A 17,811-nucleotide genomic window follows, 5' to 3' on the forward strand; every position below is an offset into this window, starting at 1 on the left:
GTTTAGACATGACCCCATATTTCTACTGGTCTGGACTGGTGAGTTTCCTTACAACAACTTATATATCCCGCAGATAGTTATCCAACATTAATGTATCCTTATCCTCTCTATTATGCTAACAAAAATATAGCCATACACTGGATGGGTACATCCCTCCCCACATTACAGAGCTGGCTTCAGTTGGTCAACAAAGATAACCCCCTAATAAAGTTAACTGTAAAGTCTAGGGGATCCATAAATAAGTCCATAAGACCTTGGATGTTGATACTGTTTGCCTTGAATTCTATTATTTATACATCTACCATTTTGGTAGATCTAAGTTAATGTATCGGTAGTGCCTATTTGTAATTCTCAAGGCTCATTCAGTTTTCTGCGACTGTACGTTTATTCCATGTACTTCTCTGACCTGGTATTCACAATTATTTAGAATATGTTTCCTTATTTTTATTTAAAGTACATGTAAACCCCCTAAAAAATAATCTGTGAACAGCCTCTTAAATATTTAAATACCTAATACTGGGTGTTAACATTTAAATGCCTACCACTCTGGGTGTTAAAAAGTTAATAGTAAGGCTGCAACATCCTCTTAATCACTCCTCCTCTAATCCTCTCTGCCCTCCCTTAGGAATTGACTTTGGCTGCTGGCTAATGAGCATGCTCACTTTTCCTCAAGTCTGGTTACCAAACACGCCCTCCAGTCTAGCAGCCAATGAAGAGATGGCACTGCTGGTTTCCACAGAAACTGCTCTAGCTGTGCACTGTGCTCCAGCTGTGTGTCATTGGGAAAATGGCTGTCGGGGAAAAGCTTCTATTTGTTTTAGAAAAATGTACCAACGAATAGGATATATGCATACAAATGATGCAGTCTGGGTGGGGAATATTTGCCCAACCTTTGTAGGAAAATGTAAGGTTTACGTGTCCTTTAAATTTATTAATTTAAATAAAAACTTTTAAGAAAAAAGCAACACATAAATACAACTTATATAGCACTCCACCGGGCAGAGACATCATCCACATCAGTCTCTACCCTAGTGGCACTTACAATCTAAGGTACCTATTGCACAAAATTTTACAGTCAATTTCATCCATTTAATTTGTTTGTATATTTTTCTATTACATATTCATAAAATAGAGAGTCCTTAAATCTGCTTTATTAATGATGATTTAATGCCAAAAATGCCTTCCTTACTCCACCTTTGTAAATGCCATTATACACTGAACTGGTTTGGCTTTGCTGAATTGGCTAGCCATTCTCAAGTGTCCACACAGTTAACAACCATGTGCTGCAGGGTTGCCTCCCAAAGGGCAATTATCACTCTCAAATATCCACTACCATTGCAGTCAGTGTGCATACAAATATAAAATACTATATTTGCCATAGCCCTAAGGAGGGCCATCATTCTCCTCCTACACCCTTAGTGATACTATTTTCAAAACATGTAAGAGATTCTGAAGTTTTTTTCCCCAAACACATCAGTTAATAGTGCTTCTCAAGCAGAATTATGTATTGAAATCTGTCTTTTAAAAAAGGGAACATATTTTTTTTTTAATTTAATTTTGAAATTTGACCTGGGGCTTTAAATATTCTTAGTTTTTCAGGTGTCCTCAGCCATGTGACTTCTGCTGTGATGAACTTCAGTCTCTCTTTACTGCTGCACTGCAAGTTGGAGAGATATCCCACCCCACCTTTTCTTCCCAGCAGCTGATTAGCAGAACAATGGGCAGATAACCATAAAGCAACTCCCTGACACCTCTGCTAAAGGATTCAGCTGCTTGTACGAAAAGCACCTCCTGTTTCTATGCTGCCTCTGCTCTGCTTTGGGCTAATATCACAGCTGGTTGAGAAACTATCCCATGGGGAAATAGGCAAAACTGCCAATGCTGCCTCCCATTCACTTTAGGGTAAGAACCCACAGAGCAAGTTACTCACCCGTGATAGACCTCTGCTTTCGAGGGGGAGGAGCCGCTCCGAAAAGGTTTTCCACTGGCAATAATAGAAGTTGCTGTTGGAAAGCCCTTTGCATTGCTTCAACAACTTTTGCGCAACTTTGGAAACCGAATTAATGCAAAGGGTTTCCACTGGTGACTTCTATTGTTGGAAAGCCTTTTTGGAGTGGTTAATTGCCCACGATAGCAGAGATCTATAGTGGGCGAGTAACTCGCTCCGTGGGTTCTTACCCTTAGGGCAGGGGTGCCCAAAAGGTAGATCGTGGTCTACCAATAGATCACTTTAAAGTTTCTGGTGGACCTCAAGGTGGAATGCAAGGGGATGACATCTGCCACTTCTTTTTTTCCCCCCAGCATACTGGAGCTTTTGATTGCAGCTGCTCATCCCAGTATAAAAGATTGTCACGACCTGGCCGCTGTATATATTTGTTCCCACTTTATATATGTTTGTGTGCAGACTACAAAGTGGGCCATGAAGAATGGAAGTAAAAACTACAACAATCCTTTCACATTAAATTTGAATTTGGCACTGCATTTATATATTGCTATGTGTATTTGTTAAACATTGATTGATACTTTTTCTTGCTTATTGCTCCAAATGATAGACATTGCACTATTTTAACTGTGGTAGATCTCATGACGTAGGCCAGGTGGCAAGAGTAGATCACAGGGTGACAAAGTCTGAGCACCCCTGCCTTAGGGTGAAGACACACGGCGCTAATTAGCAGCAGCTACTTTTTCATGGCTACTAAACTCCAGAAAATACTCTGCCATAGATAATACTGAAAATTGCCCCTGCTAAAATATACATAAAAGCAATTATAAGTAAATGATCAGCATTTTAGGTTGCCACCTGTCAGGTTTAGACCCAGACAGCCCAGGAACTTCAGGCCTCCCTGCCATTAGTTCCTGGGCAGGAGAGGTGGCAACCCTATGAGCATTAGTAGCTGCTACAGACAAGTAGCTGCTACTAGTAACTAGCTACTACTTCACCCTTAGGGGCCCATTTACTAACCCACGAATCCGAATTGGAAAAATTCCGATTGGAAAACGAACATTTTGCGGCTTTTTCCTATTTTTTGCGTTTTTTTCGTTGCCTTTACGACTTTTCGGAAATTGTCGCGACTTTTTCGTTACCAATACGATTTGCGCGAAAAAATGTGAGTTTTTCGTTTTGTCGTTGTCGCGACTTTTTCGTATTGAGCGCTCGTAAGCGGCGGGCGAAACTTTCAGACTTAGCATGATTTTGGAAGCCTCCCATAGGACTCAATGGCACCCTGCAGCTCCAACCTGGCCCAAGGAAAGTCACCATACTGAAGCTTGAATGAATCCGAATCTTTCGTACTCGGCACGAAAGCTGCAAAAAAGTCGCGACTTTTCGCGCAACTAGTAACGCTACGAAAAAATCGCAACATTTTGCGCAACATTCGGAATGGCTACGAAAAAGTCGCAACAATTTTCCGAAAAATCGCCAAATACCGATCATTACGAAAAAAACGCAATCGGACGCATTCGGCCCGTTCGTAAGTAAATGTGCCCCTTAGAGTGATGACATGCAGGCAAAATATCTACAGAAATTATTTTGCACTGGTGTCAGTGGGAATCTTCTAAAAAAGACTATTGTTTCCCCCAACCAGAGTGGGGGAAGCAATGTTAGGGCGATAGGTGCCCTTTAAAGTCAATGGCAGATGGGCCACTGTGCCGCTTTAAATATATTTTTAAGCAACAGTAGTCCCTAAAAATACCTATGACTTTCTCCCGATGTGCAAAGTGTCTTCTCTGTAGATTAGATTAGCGACTTTATTAAAATCCGTGTTTAATATTTTCCTTAAGAAGCCACAACTAGAGTTGCTATATACTGCAATAAGTGTATGCATTTCATACTGTGAAAGAATATGTATTTCTACCTAAAACAACAAACACTGGTTGCAGCCAACCCAATTGAGTAAATACGGCCAAACGCCACCACATGTCATCCGCAGCTATCCCATGGTGCACTCCGGTGCTCCTCCCAGTACCAAAGAGAAGAGCCCTGTGTCTGGGCCGCCGCTCCATGGGCCTTTCTCTTTGGTAAGATGGCGGGTTTAGTAGTAAAGCTGCAGAGCCCCGAATTGGAGGAGGAAGATGGGGAAAAACACTTGAACGGAGAGGTGGAAGAGGATGAAGCCGCCATACCTGGAGAGAACAGCGTGAGCAAGAAGAAGAGAAAAAAGAAGAAGAAGAACAACGCCAAAACAGGTAGAGAATGGCAGGGGCTGTGCGTGTGGGGACGCCAGGAGCAGCGGGCAATGTGCGGGCTCTGGGTGACAGAAGGGCTGTATTCCAGTGCCTTCCCCTATACTTTCTACCCACGTCGGACAAGTTTGTACCGTTGCGTGGATGTTTAGTGCCTGTGCCTTTATCTACTTGTGCTGCCATGTCTGTCACCTGACCTGAGAGTTATTTTCAACTCGCTCCCGTGGGGTTTTGCTATGTTTGCGATACATGCAGTACAGATAGCCAAACTGCGACCTTCAGCCGCATGCTGACCTGCTCGCATACAGTCTGCCTCACTGGCTTTCCTGGGTCTGTGGCGCTGGGGAGTGTAAAGGCCTGCTCATTCTGTAATATAAAGGCATGCTCATTATAGCACTGCCATCCCCTTGGGAACTCAACACTGAATTTGTATGTGTCATTTAGTAACAACAAAAAATCAATGTGTGTTAATGTAAAGGAAAATGTAATGTGCGGTTGCTAGGCTTGCCACATGGCCTATAAAAATGATGCTTGATCAGGGCCGCTGCTGGCCAAATGGGTGCCCTAAGCAGAAATTTACTTTTGTGCCCCCTCCCCCAAATATTACCGAAGTAAAAAAAAAAACAAAAAAAAACCTACTATAGGGGCCCAACACACAGTGCCCCCAATTGCCCCCATAGACAATGCCCCCATAGTAAGTGCCCCCAATAGCCCCCATAGATTGATTGAACTATCCGGGACAGTGGGATGCGCTATAAAAACCGGCGGGACAGTGTTGGGGGGTATGTTATAATATATACAAATGATTTTTTTTTGGAGCAGCTGGGATGGGTGCCCCCCTGGGAGTTGGTGCCCTATGCAGACTGAGTACTCTGCTTATAGGGATCGGCGGCCCTGTGCTTGATACCAGTGTTATTAACAGGAAAAAACTATTGAAAAAATATAACAAGGCATTGCCTTGCGTTGGTAAAACTAAATATAGCCCTGCATTGGTAAAACTTGTGTGTTTGCTTTAGAATGTCTGCTATACGTTATAGAAATAAGCTGCTGCCATGGTGGCAGCCATTTAAGCTGAGACAGGGCTAAGGCTGATGGTATACAGGAAAGAATATTGGGGAGAATAGTTGCCCACAATATCAAAGATTCAACCTCAGGTCACTCATCTCCCTGAAATTCTTTCCCACCAGCAATAAATGGAATCACTAGTGGGAAAGTATACGTGGCACTTTGCTAAAGTTGTCCAAAGTTTACTCGCAATATATTGTAATTTCTTGAAAACCCTTTTATTTGCGGTGTTACTGTTCCTTTAGTATACAATTTTATTGGAGTATTTAGTGTTAAAAAAAGTGATTTTAATAGCAAAAGGCAAATTTAGTAGCTTCTTCCAAAAACAGTAGGGTCCTGCCAATTTATTAACCAAGAAGTGTGATTAAAAGGAGGCTAAACGGAAGGCAGTAAAGAAACATCATACAGATATAGTCTCTATTATATTTTACTATGGGAAAAAAGCTCATCAACAGGCTTCCCAGTATAGAGACTCACATATGAAGGGAATGCCTGGCTAGAGAATGCAAACACAGCATCAGACCAGGAAAAAAACATGCAACTATATGCTAAGTCACAAATGAGTATCTTATGCCTTTTTTTTTACCCCTTGGCCCTGCTTTTTCTTTCCCATTCTAAGGGCAGTGGTACATGAGGAGAATGGTTGCCTGTAGTTAGAAATGTTGCTTGTGGAAAGGCCTTTTGGGGAGATTATTTACCTGTGGTAGCTGAGATTTAACAGCAGGCGACTAATCTCCCCATGGGCCATCAGAGCGAGTTAGTCACTTGTGATAGATCTCTGCTACCGTGGGCGACCAACCATTTTCGAAATACCATTCCACCAGCCACAATAGGAGTCGGTGGTGGAAAGGCCTACGAATTGCTTAGGAGGAAAGCCGAAGTTAGTCGCCCGTGGTAGCAGAGATCTAGAGATCTTCGCTCCTTTGTCATGTTGTTCACAAACTCAATTAAAACCTTTGAAAAAAAGCCTCAGAATGGTATTGCTTTCTAATTGCTGCAGAAACCTGGTAGCATTTTAAACAACACAAGACTGGGTTGTCTAGGGCACCCAGTCGGCTTGGCCTGCCCCTGGTGGCACAGGATATCAATGTTTACATCCTAATTAAATCCACTTTAAAAATAACCTTTGAACAGTGACTCTCGCAAAGATAACATATACTTTTTTTTTTAAGCAACATGGATTGACCAAGTGTTATTTATATAGCACCATTGTTCCCCACACCTCTTTACAAAGTGAATTTTGTACTTAAATGAAAATGAAGTAGAATGTGACTACTTTCAGTTTCACATTTTGCCCTGTAAAATCTATAGGAAAAAAAATCCTTATGGCCTTCTGTTCTAATGAAGAAATGTGTATGTTCAGTGTAGCTCTTTTCACTGCACTGCTGCATGTGTGTATATTGCCCTGTTATTAGTTGATGGTATAGTGTTAATTGTACTTTTGGACTAGAGATAGTTTAGTTTTTGCCAAGAAATGTTCAAAAAAATCCAGAAATTGTCCCCTATCAAAATTATAACGTTTTAAAGGCATTAGAGAGACATCTTTTTTTTGTGTGTATGTGTGCTATCATCTGGCAACATTTATTGTTGTCCAGAATAGTTTTCTGCATAAGTGGTCTTTACTTCATATGCATCTCCATACTAAAAATTAATTTATACATTAATTTAACCCAATAGGATTGTTTTGCCGCCCATAAGGATTAATTATATCTTAGTTGGGGTTAAGTATTTTTTTTTTAAATTTGTGTTATTTGATTAAAATGGAGTCTATGGGAGATGGCCTTCCTGTGATTCTTGGCTTTCTGGATAAAAGCTTTTTAGATAACAGATCCCATATCTGTACCATCATCCTAAGGGTAATATGCTGCCCAAAAGTTTTCTGGTTGTGTTTTGGGCAGCACAAGCATTACCCCTTTACTTTTCCATATTTCCTATTAAAGTGAAAAGTGGTCACAGGATTTCTGTCAGAGGAAAAAATACTGTTTTATTTTACCCTAAAGGTTTAGAACTTCAGGCATCTTGTGTTGCTTTCATTGAGTTTTAGGGGCTTATTACTTTTTTGGCAGATTCTTTGTTAAAAAAAAATTGGAGTGAACGCTGTAAGCAAAATCAATATAAGAAACCATGTGCACTGGTATCTTTTGAAATAGTAAAGGCCTTTTCAGTATGCAGGCACCATGACATGCCTGTCCTCTGATAGGATTAAACTTCCTGTACTTTTTAATAGTCTTACTAGTAGTGGCTGTTGCCTGTAAACCTGTTAAGATGAGCTTTGCTGTACAGTACATATTTACTTTGTGTGTCTTTGCATTTTAGGGCAAGATGCTGAAAAAGACTTGGGGGCTACGGCCACAGCCACTGAGGAAATAACAACACAGCTTGAGAAACAGACTTTGGACAATAAAGAAAAAGATGAGGATGAAGAAGGCAAGCACAATATAGTGTCTTGTGACAAATGACATACTAATCTCTTTCCCAACCTAACTAATCTTTTGGCTAGGTACATTTTTTTCCAGTGAGAATCACATTCTTCATTTTTGAGGTGTTATAGTTTTTGTTTATTGCCATACTTACATTGGTAGCAGTCTTTTACCATTCACTGGTTCAATGCTGTCTGCTATCCAACTTCTTTCATTTGGTGGGTGATTTATTCACTGTTCTATATGACTGAGACCAATGCTAGGCCATAAAGACCTAATTGGGATCATATTTGGCATGTGATCTTCCAGCTGGACAGCCCAGCAGTAGTTTGTTTTGAGGCCTAATTTGCAGTTCAGCAACTCCACCAAACGGCTACATTGGCTGATCTTAGCAGGCTATGCATTCAACCTAACTGCTACGCTAACCAGAGATGAAAGAAAAATCTTGTTCCTGATGTTAGAGGGCCAATCAGTCCAGTTCCTAGAATCAACTTTTACTCATTTAAATTCTCTAAAAGAAATGGTTGCCGAGTAGGGATGGGTGAAATGATTGATGCGGTGAAAAAAATCGCCACGCATCACGTGATTTGACACAGGCGTGGCGTTCTATGACACGTGGCTTTTGACACATGCATAGTTTTTTTTTAATGCGTGCGTCATAGAAAGCGACACCTGTGGCAAATTTTAGTGTCGCACGGCAAATTTTTTCAGCGCGCGAATCATTTGGCCCATCCCTATTGCCGAACATTGTCTGATTCTCTACAACATTCAAATGATTGGCTTGTGGATGGAAAGGATAGACACCATACAACTGCCAATTTGTTTTGAATGCCCACATTCTATTGTTCTGTTAGTATGGGCTGGTAAACCAGTGAGCCTAATCCCATGATCCCCAACCTGTGTCTCACATGCAACATGTTGCTCTGCATGACCTCAAAGCAGATGCTAATTTTAAAATTCCAGGTTTGGAGGCATAAAGACACTAGTTTACTCTAAGACAGGGATCCCCAACCTGTTATACCCGTGAGCCACATTCAAATGGAAAAAGTTTTGGGGAGCAACACAGGCATAAAAATGGTTCCTGATGTGCCAATAAGAGCAATAATTGCCAATTTAATTGCCCATATGTGGACATTCAGCCTACAGGAGGCTTTTTGGCATTATAAGTGTTTTTTTATTCAACCAAAACTTGCCTCCAAGCCAGAAATTCAAAAATAAGCACCTGCTTTGAGGCCACTGGAAGCAACATGTTGCTCACGAGCCACTGGTTGGGGATCACTGCTCTAAGTTGTCCCTCCTGTGGTCTGGCAGTCTACATGGGACTACCAAACATCCATTCACAGCACATATTTGGCAACTCCCAGAAACTTTTTTCATGCTTGTGGCTTTTACATCTGAGCATGGCTTATGGGCAAAAAAGGTTGGGGATCCCTGGTAATCTGTTGGGACATTTGTTGCTAGTATAGATAGCAATAAGATTCAGTAACTAAAAATCTTGCTGGAGATGCCATTCTATCTAGAAAACAAGCAACTTTGGTTCTTGTGGCACTGATGCAGCTCTGGCTCTTTGTACAATTGGAATTGCCTTTTCCCATAAATCCTTTGTAGGCCTTAGAAGAAAAGTACCTCTTGTTTTATCCTGCCTAGATTGTTACTTAACTTCTCATATCATGCATTTAACACTCGTAATATACTTATTTCATTGGACTTGTGTACTATGGCACAAAAATTACTTTTGTAATTATGTTTTCTCTGTCAAATACTTCTGGCACCAAAGTATTAGCTGCTTCTGCTTTGCATATTCCCCTACCTTTACATTTATTAGTGTAGAAATGTATACAGGGTATTCATGTCTCACTTCCCCCTAATCCTCCCTATTTGATTTATGTACTTCTATAATGCTTCACTTAAATTGTAACTTAATCTGTCTCAATTTTACTATCTTGTATTCTTTAGCTTTTCAAAAAATTGTTTCCACACCTATATCGCATTTTGAAAGCTTAGAAGATCAGTCAGTTACTTTGTATAGTTACTCATTACAGAGAGGAACTAAATAAAATCCCTGAGAACACTTTAGGACCCAAGAATTGGAGTATCATTATCATCACCATTTAAATTATGACTTTGTATTAGAAGATAAGGTTTTCCTAATAGATAATTATAGGTATCTACCTCAAACATCACATTTTGGTATTTATGCAAAATTCAGGATTTCATTAGATACATTTAATTTGTGTCTGTCTTTCTGTATTTCAGATGGTGAAGGTGATGCTGATGGAGCAGCTGGGAAAAAGAAGAAAAAGAAGAAGAAGAAGAAAGGCTGTATGTGATTTTTTTTTTTACACTTGTCAGAAAGTTAACATATATTTTGTTTTTATAAATTATTTATTCTGTGTTTGGGTGACAAACCTGAAGCTGGCATTTAGATGGTGGACACTGACTTTACCATCATATAAGCCATATAAAATAAATGTGAATTTTAGAGTTATAGATAGTTTACAAATAATATAATGTAATATCACATGCAACACCCCAGTAATGGAATTCTGCTTAGACCAGTGCTGCCCAACTTCTGTGGTACCGAGGGCTGGATTTTTCTGTCATAGGTGGTGAAGGGCCTATAATGGAAGTTAGTTTTGACCACTTTTTTTTTTAACCACACCCATGTAAACACAAACATTTTTAAGACCATACCCACATTAACAGTGGTAGCACACTAAAAAGACAAATGGTCAATGCTCACTACTGGAATATCACTCATCATTTATAAGTGAAAAAAGCTCATTAAGTTTTATTAAGACATAACCTCAAATAAATAAATATATATGGCTCCTCATTCCCTGTGGATAGCAAGCCCCAGCACATAATTAAACAACTTGGGGACCCTTTAATTATTTCCAAATAATAGTAATCTCCCACGCCAAACCCCCCGCTAGGTCCACCTCCCAAAGGCAGCATAGGACTGGCAGAGTATGGCACACAGGCAACATAGGGCAGGCATAGTTTGGCACACAGACAGAATAGGGCAGGCAGAGTTTAGTACACACAGACGTTGTAGGGCATGCACTCACAGGAGGGGTAGAGCAGGGCAGGCAGAGTAGGGAAAGCGACAGGGAAACCTATCATTACTATGCCAATAACAGATCTGAGGTGTGAATAATGCAGAAACTAACAGGGGGTGGGGGTGCAAACAAATGGTGCAATACTTCTTTGACTCCTCCCAGATTTGGAAGTTACCAGTGGGACTAGAACTCTCATACCTAAATTTTCACTAATTATTCTGTATTAAAATTGGTTTACTTTATTGTAAAGCAATTCTGATTTAACAAGCTAGCTTGAAATTTGCATCTGTAAAGGTTTGCCTTGGCTGTCTAATGTGTCATCTCTAATTTTTTTTCTGTAGCCAAATCACAGACCGATCCACCCTCTATTCCAATATCTGAACTCTATCCAAGTGGAGTGTTTCCAAAAGGACAGGAGTGCGAGTACCCTGCAACACAAGATGGGTAGGTAACTTCTTGGCACAAATGAATGTAATGAATGTATTCAAGCCATTAATGGGAAAGCAGCCTGATATGATGTACACACTGCACAGTTGCCTCTGTAGAAGTAAACTGGAAATGTTTGAAGTTTGAACTAAAGATGTGATTTGTCTTTTGTGCTGGAAAGAGGAAGAACAGAAAAGTGATACTAAAGCTAAATACAAACAAGCTTGTGTATATGCATCCTTTAGATTGATCAAATGTGTGCTTTGATTGCTTTGACTAATTGTAAGCAAGAAAATCCATGTAAACTGTATCTTTAACTCTCCTATGGTGATTTAAAATACTGTAAATACTGTAAATTCTGAGCACTATATTTCTTTGTAGGATACATCTGTACTAGGCTTTACCTTATAAACAATACAGTTTTATTACACACGATGGGCGTAATGTAATAAATTGTCTTAAGTTTGCTACGCATCTAGTAACCCATAGCAACCAATTAGTCATGTAGCATTTACTAGCCACCTTTTTATTAATAAACATCTAATTAGGTGCTGTGGAGTACTAGATTTTAGAAGATTTTACACTTTTTATTACATTATTTCTCATATCTCAAATGCTTGATAAATAGTTCAGGGTTGTGTGCTGCCATATGTTAATAACAAATGTCCTTATATAAGAGCATTTAAACATCAAGCCTTGGTATAATCACTCAAGGTGGACACAGGCATTTTTGGGCAATAAGTGCTCCTGTGCACCGTAGATGTGGGTGGTTCCCATTGATTATTTTGAAAAACTCACTACATTTGCTCTTTACTTTTAAATTCTCTTGGAAGAAGTCTGCAATTGAGCAATTCACAATGTGCATCATGTATTTTTTTATTTTAACAGACGATCTGCAGCTTGGAGAACAACAAGTGAAGAGAAAAAAGCTATGGATCAAGCTAGTGAGGAAATCTGGACTGACTTCAGACAGGCAGCTGAAGCTCATAGACAAGTGAGGAAATATGTGATGAGCTGGATAAAGCCCGGAATGACAATGATTGAAATATGGTAATGTTTGAGAACAGTAAGCAATGGTCATGTCTGATGCTACCTTGCTTTATATGCATTGCTATACATTTGATTATTGGCATAAGTCTTTTAGCAGAAGTGCAACGTGTTACTTTCTCTGTTACAGTGAAAAACTTGAGGACTGTTCTCGCAAGCTGATAAAGGAAAATGGTCTGTACGCTGGACTTGCATTCCCCACAGGCTGTTCCCTGAATAACTGTGCGGCCCACTACACTCCTAATGCAGGGGATCCAACAGTGTTGCAATATGATGATGTCTGCAAAATTGACTTTGGAACACACATTAATGGTATGCCACGTTTAAAATTATAATTTTTTCTAAAAAATTTTTATGCCTCTTTCTGCAGTTTAAACCTCCTTTTCCTTAGCACATCTTTATGTTTGTCATTAATCATGTTTTAACAGGACGTATAATAGACTGTGCTTTTACAGTCACCTTCAATCCAAAATATGACAAGTTGCTAGAAGCTGTCAAAGATGCCACCAACACTGGAATAAAGGTATGCACTTTATTGCTTGTAGAAGCTTAAATAGAGCAAAGAAATAACTTGGTTAGGGCTTTATTTAAGAAAAAATTGTACAAGGAAAGGAAGCAATGCCATTTGCAATAAGCTTTTTGTATTTTACTTTAGTGTTCAGGTATAGATGTGCGTCTCTGTGATGTTGGTGAGGCAATTCAAGAGGTTATGGAGTCATATGAGGTTGAAATTGATGGCAAAACATATCAAGGTATGCTTTCTAATAATAATTTCATGGTTATCATTAGTGAGAACTATATTACTGCACAGATTTGTGCCTGGACATAAGTTAGCACTGCTAGCGGAGTATGATGTGTAGTTAATTTTATATTAAAGTCAGTGCTTTTTTCCCTTGAGTGAAAAAACCCCCCCACTATTTACAGCATATTTGGGTAGCCAGTGAGCAGACTACAGGATTCCTGTATTGGAAAGTGCTATTTTACTGTAATCTCTCCTCTTTTGTATGATTGGGTGGCCATACATTGATCTATCTTGAACTGATGGATACTTTATGAAAGGTTAAACATGGTCACCCTTCAGCAACAGCTGGCCAACATGATGATTAGCACTTGGTGTGTTTGGCCATCTTTGATGTGTGGAGACTGGAGATGGTTTTAATAGTGGTTGCAGGTTTTGGAGTGCTGCCTTGCCCAGGGTTTCCATATGGACAGTTCTGACCTAGTTCTTATTTCTGTTTCTGTCCGCTCATAACACTGCAAAGGCGAGCTGTAGACATTGGGCATCTGCGACTTTTTTAAAGCAGTTACCCTTAAAAGATCTGGCATAGCAAAACTTGTATTTAATACTATTAGAAGCTCAGTAACAAGTGTGAAAATATGATTTTATCTGTAATATTGTGCTTGCAGATTTTGACCCAATTGTGATCTCCTCAATCAGAATTTGTGTTTTTAACATATATGCATGTTTCTGTTGTACAGCTCTGCAGAACTTGCTGGCATTTTATAATTACACGTTAATCTGATTCTGCCAAATAAGTTGTAGATACACTTGCACTAAATAGAGCCTCTAATATATGCAGTCAGTCTGAATTCAAGTTTGTTCAACCTTGTTCCATTGTCTCTGTCATATTGCCAAATTATTTGGTTCTCAGGGATAATCTGTGTGACTGATATCAGACTGAATTAAATAACACTGGGCTCAAACTATGTATAATAACTTATTAGTGTGGTTAAAATAATGCATATTATAACTATACATTTCCTCAAAAAAGGATTGTTAAAAGGATATGAGACAAGTAACAGATGTAAGAAATGGACCATTTGCAGTTAACTTGAGGTCCTATTGCCTGTAGGGGCTCCCAGTGTATCACATGAAAGTACTTCGCATTAACTATATTTAAAGACTTAGCCCTCAGTGATTCCTCCCAGGACTTCTATTTTGCTTTATGTTCAGTGGCAATGATCCCTGTTGTGTTGCCTTCATAAGGCAGATTTCAATTACACTTTTATAGTGTCTAAACCAACATCACTGGTGATATTGCCTATAGCAACCAAACAGATCTTTGCTTTTGTAGGTGGCCATTCAAATCTAATATCTGATTATTTGCTATGGGCAACATCACCGGTGATGGCATACACACTATATTAATTATGCCTTATAATGTATGCAAATACCTTAAAGGAGAAGGAAAGGCAAAGTCACTTGGGGGTGCCAAAATGTTAGGCACCCCCAAGTGAATTTAATCACTTACCTTCTACCCCGGGCTGGTGCCCCTGTACAGACCGAACCAGCCCGGGTTAGCAGCGATCGCTTCCTCCTTCCTGATCGATCGCATGCGCAGTAGAGTGAAAAGCCGAACTTTAACAGAGAAGTCGGCTTTTCACTCTACTGCGCATGCGTTTGTCCAGGACAATCGGCTAGCGAGCGAATAGGAAGGAGGAAGTGCTCTCGACAGGTACCCCGGGCTGGTGCTGGTTTCTCCTAACGGGCACCAGCCCGGGGTACAAGGTAAGCGATTTAAGTCACTTGGGGGTGCCTAACATTTTAGCACCCCCAAGTGACTTAGCCTTTCCTTGTCCTTTAAGCCTATGTTAGGCAAGGATAATGTAGCTACATGTATTCTTAAGGAAATTACCAAATTTAATATATAATTTTTTTTTCCTCCATCAGTAAAACCGATTCGAAACCTAAATGGCCACTCCATTGGACCATACAGAATTCATGCTGGCAAAACAGTGCCTATTGTGAAAGGGGGAGAAGCAACAAGAATGGAGGTATGCACAGTTGTTGGCAAGTATCTACTTGCAGAGAAAGCAGGCTTAGACATAGATATTTATAGGTAGGCAAAATGCACAAAATAAATTGAAATTTGTTTTTCTTAAATTTAATATTTACAAACAGAATTGCTATGGGCCCTCTTAAATATCAACAGTATGGGAAAACCTTGCTCTGGGAGCAGTGAACCTGGTTTCTTTGGTAACTTAACTAATGCTAAAACTGTCAAAATGCTCAGCTGTACAACTGTTAAAGGAACAGTAACGCCAAAAAATGAAAGTGTTTTAAAGTAATTAAAATATAATGTACTGTGGCCCTGCACTGGTAAAACTGGGGTGTTTGCTTCAGTAACACTACTATAGTTTATATAAATAAGCTGCAGATATCTGTTCCTTTAATCAAATAAAAACCAGTGCAGACAGGGAGTAGTACTTTAAAGGGGGATGTATCACTTCTGTGAGAAAACAATGATCTATAGTAGTGCTCCTCCAGCTGTTTAAAATCAGGGGCCTGGAATTCCTTTGTTTAGACGTGATTGCGTTTTACATTTTAGGGTCTTACATGGGTAGTAAGCTGGACAGCCCTGCTTTAGATTGCTTAAAGGAACAGTAACACAAAAAATGCTGTGTACTTGTAAAAGTAGTGTGTTTGTTCCAGTAACACTACTATAGTTTATATTAATAATTGTAGCCTTGGGGTTAGCCATTCACGATGAAAAAATAAGAAAAGGCACAGGTTACATAGCACATAACAGATAACCTCCCTAGAATATAATATCGTTTTATCTCTTATCTGCAATGTGCCTGTGCCTTTTCTCCTTTCAATGGCTGGCTACGTTGCTACACAGCAGCTTTGTTTATATACATTTCTGAGGGCTGCAGCACACGGGAAGATTAGGCGCCCGCAACAAATCTTCCTGTAAATCGCTGGTGGGATGGCAACTTCCACGGCTTCAGGAAATCGTGGTGCTGCGTACGGTGGAATGGCATTTCGGGGAGATTAGTTGCCCACGACAAGGGAGATTTGTCGTAGACGAATAATCTCCCCGTGTGCCACAGCCCTGAGGGCAAACACACCAGTTGTACCAGTGCAGGGCAGCAGTACATTATATTCTAATTACTTTTATACACTTTAATTTTTTGGTGTTACTGTTCCTTTAAAAAGCAAAAGTAGAGGAAAGTATCTGCTTTATAATGAAACAAAGCAGTAACCTATTAAAGTACTTTATGAAAAATTTCAGTAAGCGATTACATTGTTTGATCTGCATCAGCAACTAATTAGAAGGATTTCTCCTTTATTATATGCATAGCAGTGAATTCGGAAATCTAGCCTTGTTGGTTATGTCTTTTCTTTTCCCACTTTAGGAAGGAGAGGTGTATGCAATAGAAACATTTGGTAGCACTGGAAAAGGAGTAGTTCATGATGATATGGAGTGTTCCCACTATATGAAGAACTTTGATGTGGGGCATGTGCCAATAAGGTAGGTGTTTATCCTGGCACATAATGAAATCACATACATACAAGAAACACCATTTGTACTTGGGTACATTTAGGTCAGTAGTGCATGTAGATATTAATATAGTTATGGTCATTTTGAATCTTATTTTGTTGGATGTATAGCCCTGCTCTTAAAGCAAGCGCAACTTCCATTTCCAGAATCCATCACTTCAAAACAGAACAAAGTGAAGAAGGAGTTGTATTATACTGGCTGCCTAAGGGGAGTAGAGAAATGGATTGTGATTTTCTTTTACTCTGTGGAATCTAGTATATTTGTAGGAAGAAAATACATTTATATATATTCCTGGAAGCTCAATAGTGTTGCTCCTTTTCTGCATAAACCCATCTTAATAAGCTCATGTCAAGGGGGGGGGGGCATATTTTATTTTAAATATATATTTCTTTAAATTATATAAGAGTCCATTAGGTGACGTTGTGCTTGAGCCTTCTTGCTTAATGGGCTTCTTAATTTATGTGCTTCTTGTAGCTGTTCTGAGACACCCAACATTTAATAGATTAGTTATCACTTCCCTGAGTTAATTAGTTGGCAGTTATAACAATAATAGTATATAATGACTGTAATTACTGTGCTGATGCCATCTTTTGTATTCTATTTGCCTCTGTAGACTTCCCAGAGCAAAACACTTGCTGAATGTCATTAACGAGAACTTTGGTACTCTGGCGTTCTGCCGCAGATGGCTGGACCGTCTTGGAGAGAGCAAATACCTAATGGCCCTGAAGAACCTGTGTGATTTGGGTATAGTAGACCCTTACCCACCTCTTTGTGATATGAAAGGGTCATACACAGCACAGTTTGAGCACACAATATTACTGCGCCCCACCTGCAAAGAAGTTGTGAGCAGAGGAGATGACTATTAAACCTAATCCTCAGTGTCTTTCTGAATGATTTTGTCACGCAAAATGCACAAGATTAATTGGAATATGTCTTTCTAAAAAACAGACATATGTGATATTTTCCATATTTGGAATGGAAAAAACCATAATTAAAGACATAGCTTTACTAACAATCTGACTGGGTTCACTTTCAGGCCTCTACAAGACAAGGGGCAATTTTTGATCTGTCCTACTTATTCCTATTGGTTCAGGAGAACACCTGATAACAGCTAAATTGTGTTTTTAAAGGCCCCAAATTTGAGGCTTTTGAAATATTTATATTCAGCTATTGCAACGGGTTTCTTTCTTTATTTCTGCAAATAAAAGTATTCAATTTTAGTGCAATGGAAATTATTTTGTACAAAAATAGTTAAATTCTCATCCAGCTATTGCTTACTCAGTAGAGGGAATAATATAAATGTGAGAATCAGGTAAGTTGCTC

At 39.5% G+C, this 17,811-nt stretch overlaps 1 protein-coding gene across 1 annotated transcript; it reads left to right on the forward strand.

Moving 5' to 3' along the window:
* The first annotated feature begins 4,018 nt into the window (after positions 1 to 4,018).
* metap2 (methionyl aminopeptidase 2) lies at positions 4,019 to 17,708 on the forward strand. The gene is given in 11 exon segments (NM_001016115.2): positions 4,019 to 4,185; positions 7,564 to 7,674; positions 9,924 to 9,989; positions 11,071 to 11,173; positions 12,044 to 12,205; positions 12,333 to 12,514; positions 12,631 to 12,725; positions 12,858 to 12,954; positions 14,874 to 14,977; positions 16,343 to 16,458; positions 17,102 to 17,708. Coding segments are annotated over 11 exon segments (1,452 nt in total). The 5' UTR covers positions 4,019 to 4,022; the 3' UTR covers positions 17,355 to 17,708.
* Positions 17,709 to 17,811: the final 103 nt, after the last annotated feature.

This window comes from Xenopus tropicalis, chromosome 3 (genome assembly GCF_000004195.4).
Source record: "Xenopus tropicalis strain Nigerian chromosome 3, UCB_Xtro_10.0, whole genome shotgun sequence".
NCBI lineage: Eukaryota > Metazoa > Chordata > Amphibia > Anura > Pipidae > Xenopus > Xenopus tropicalis.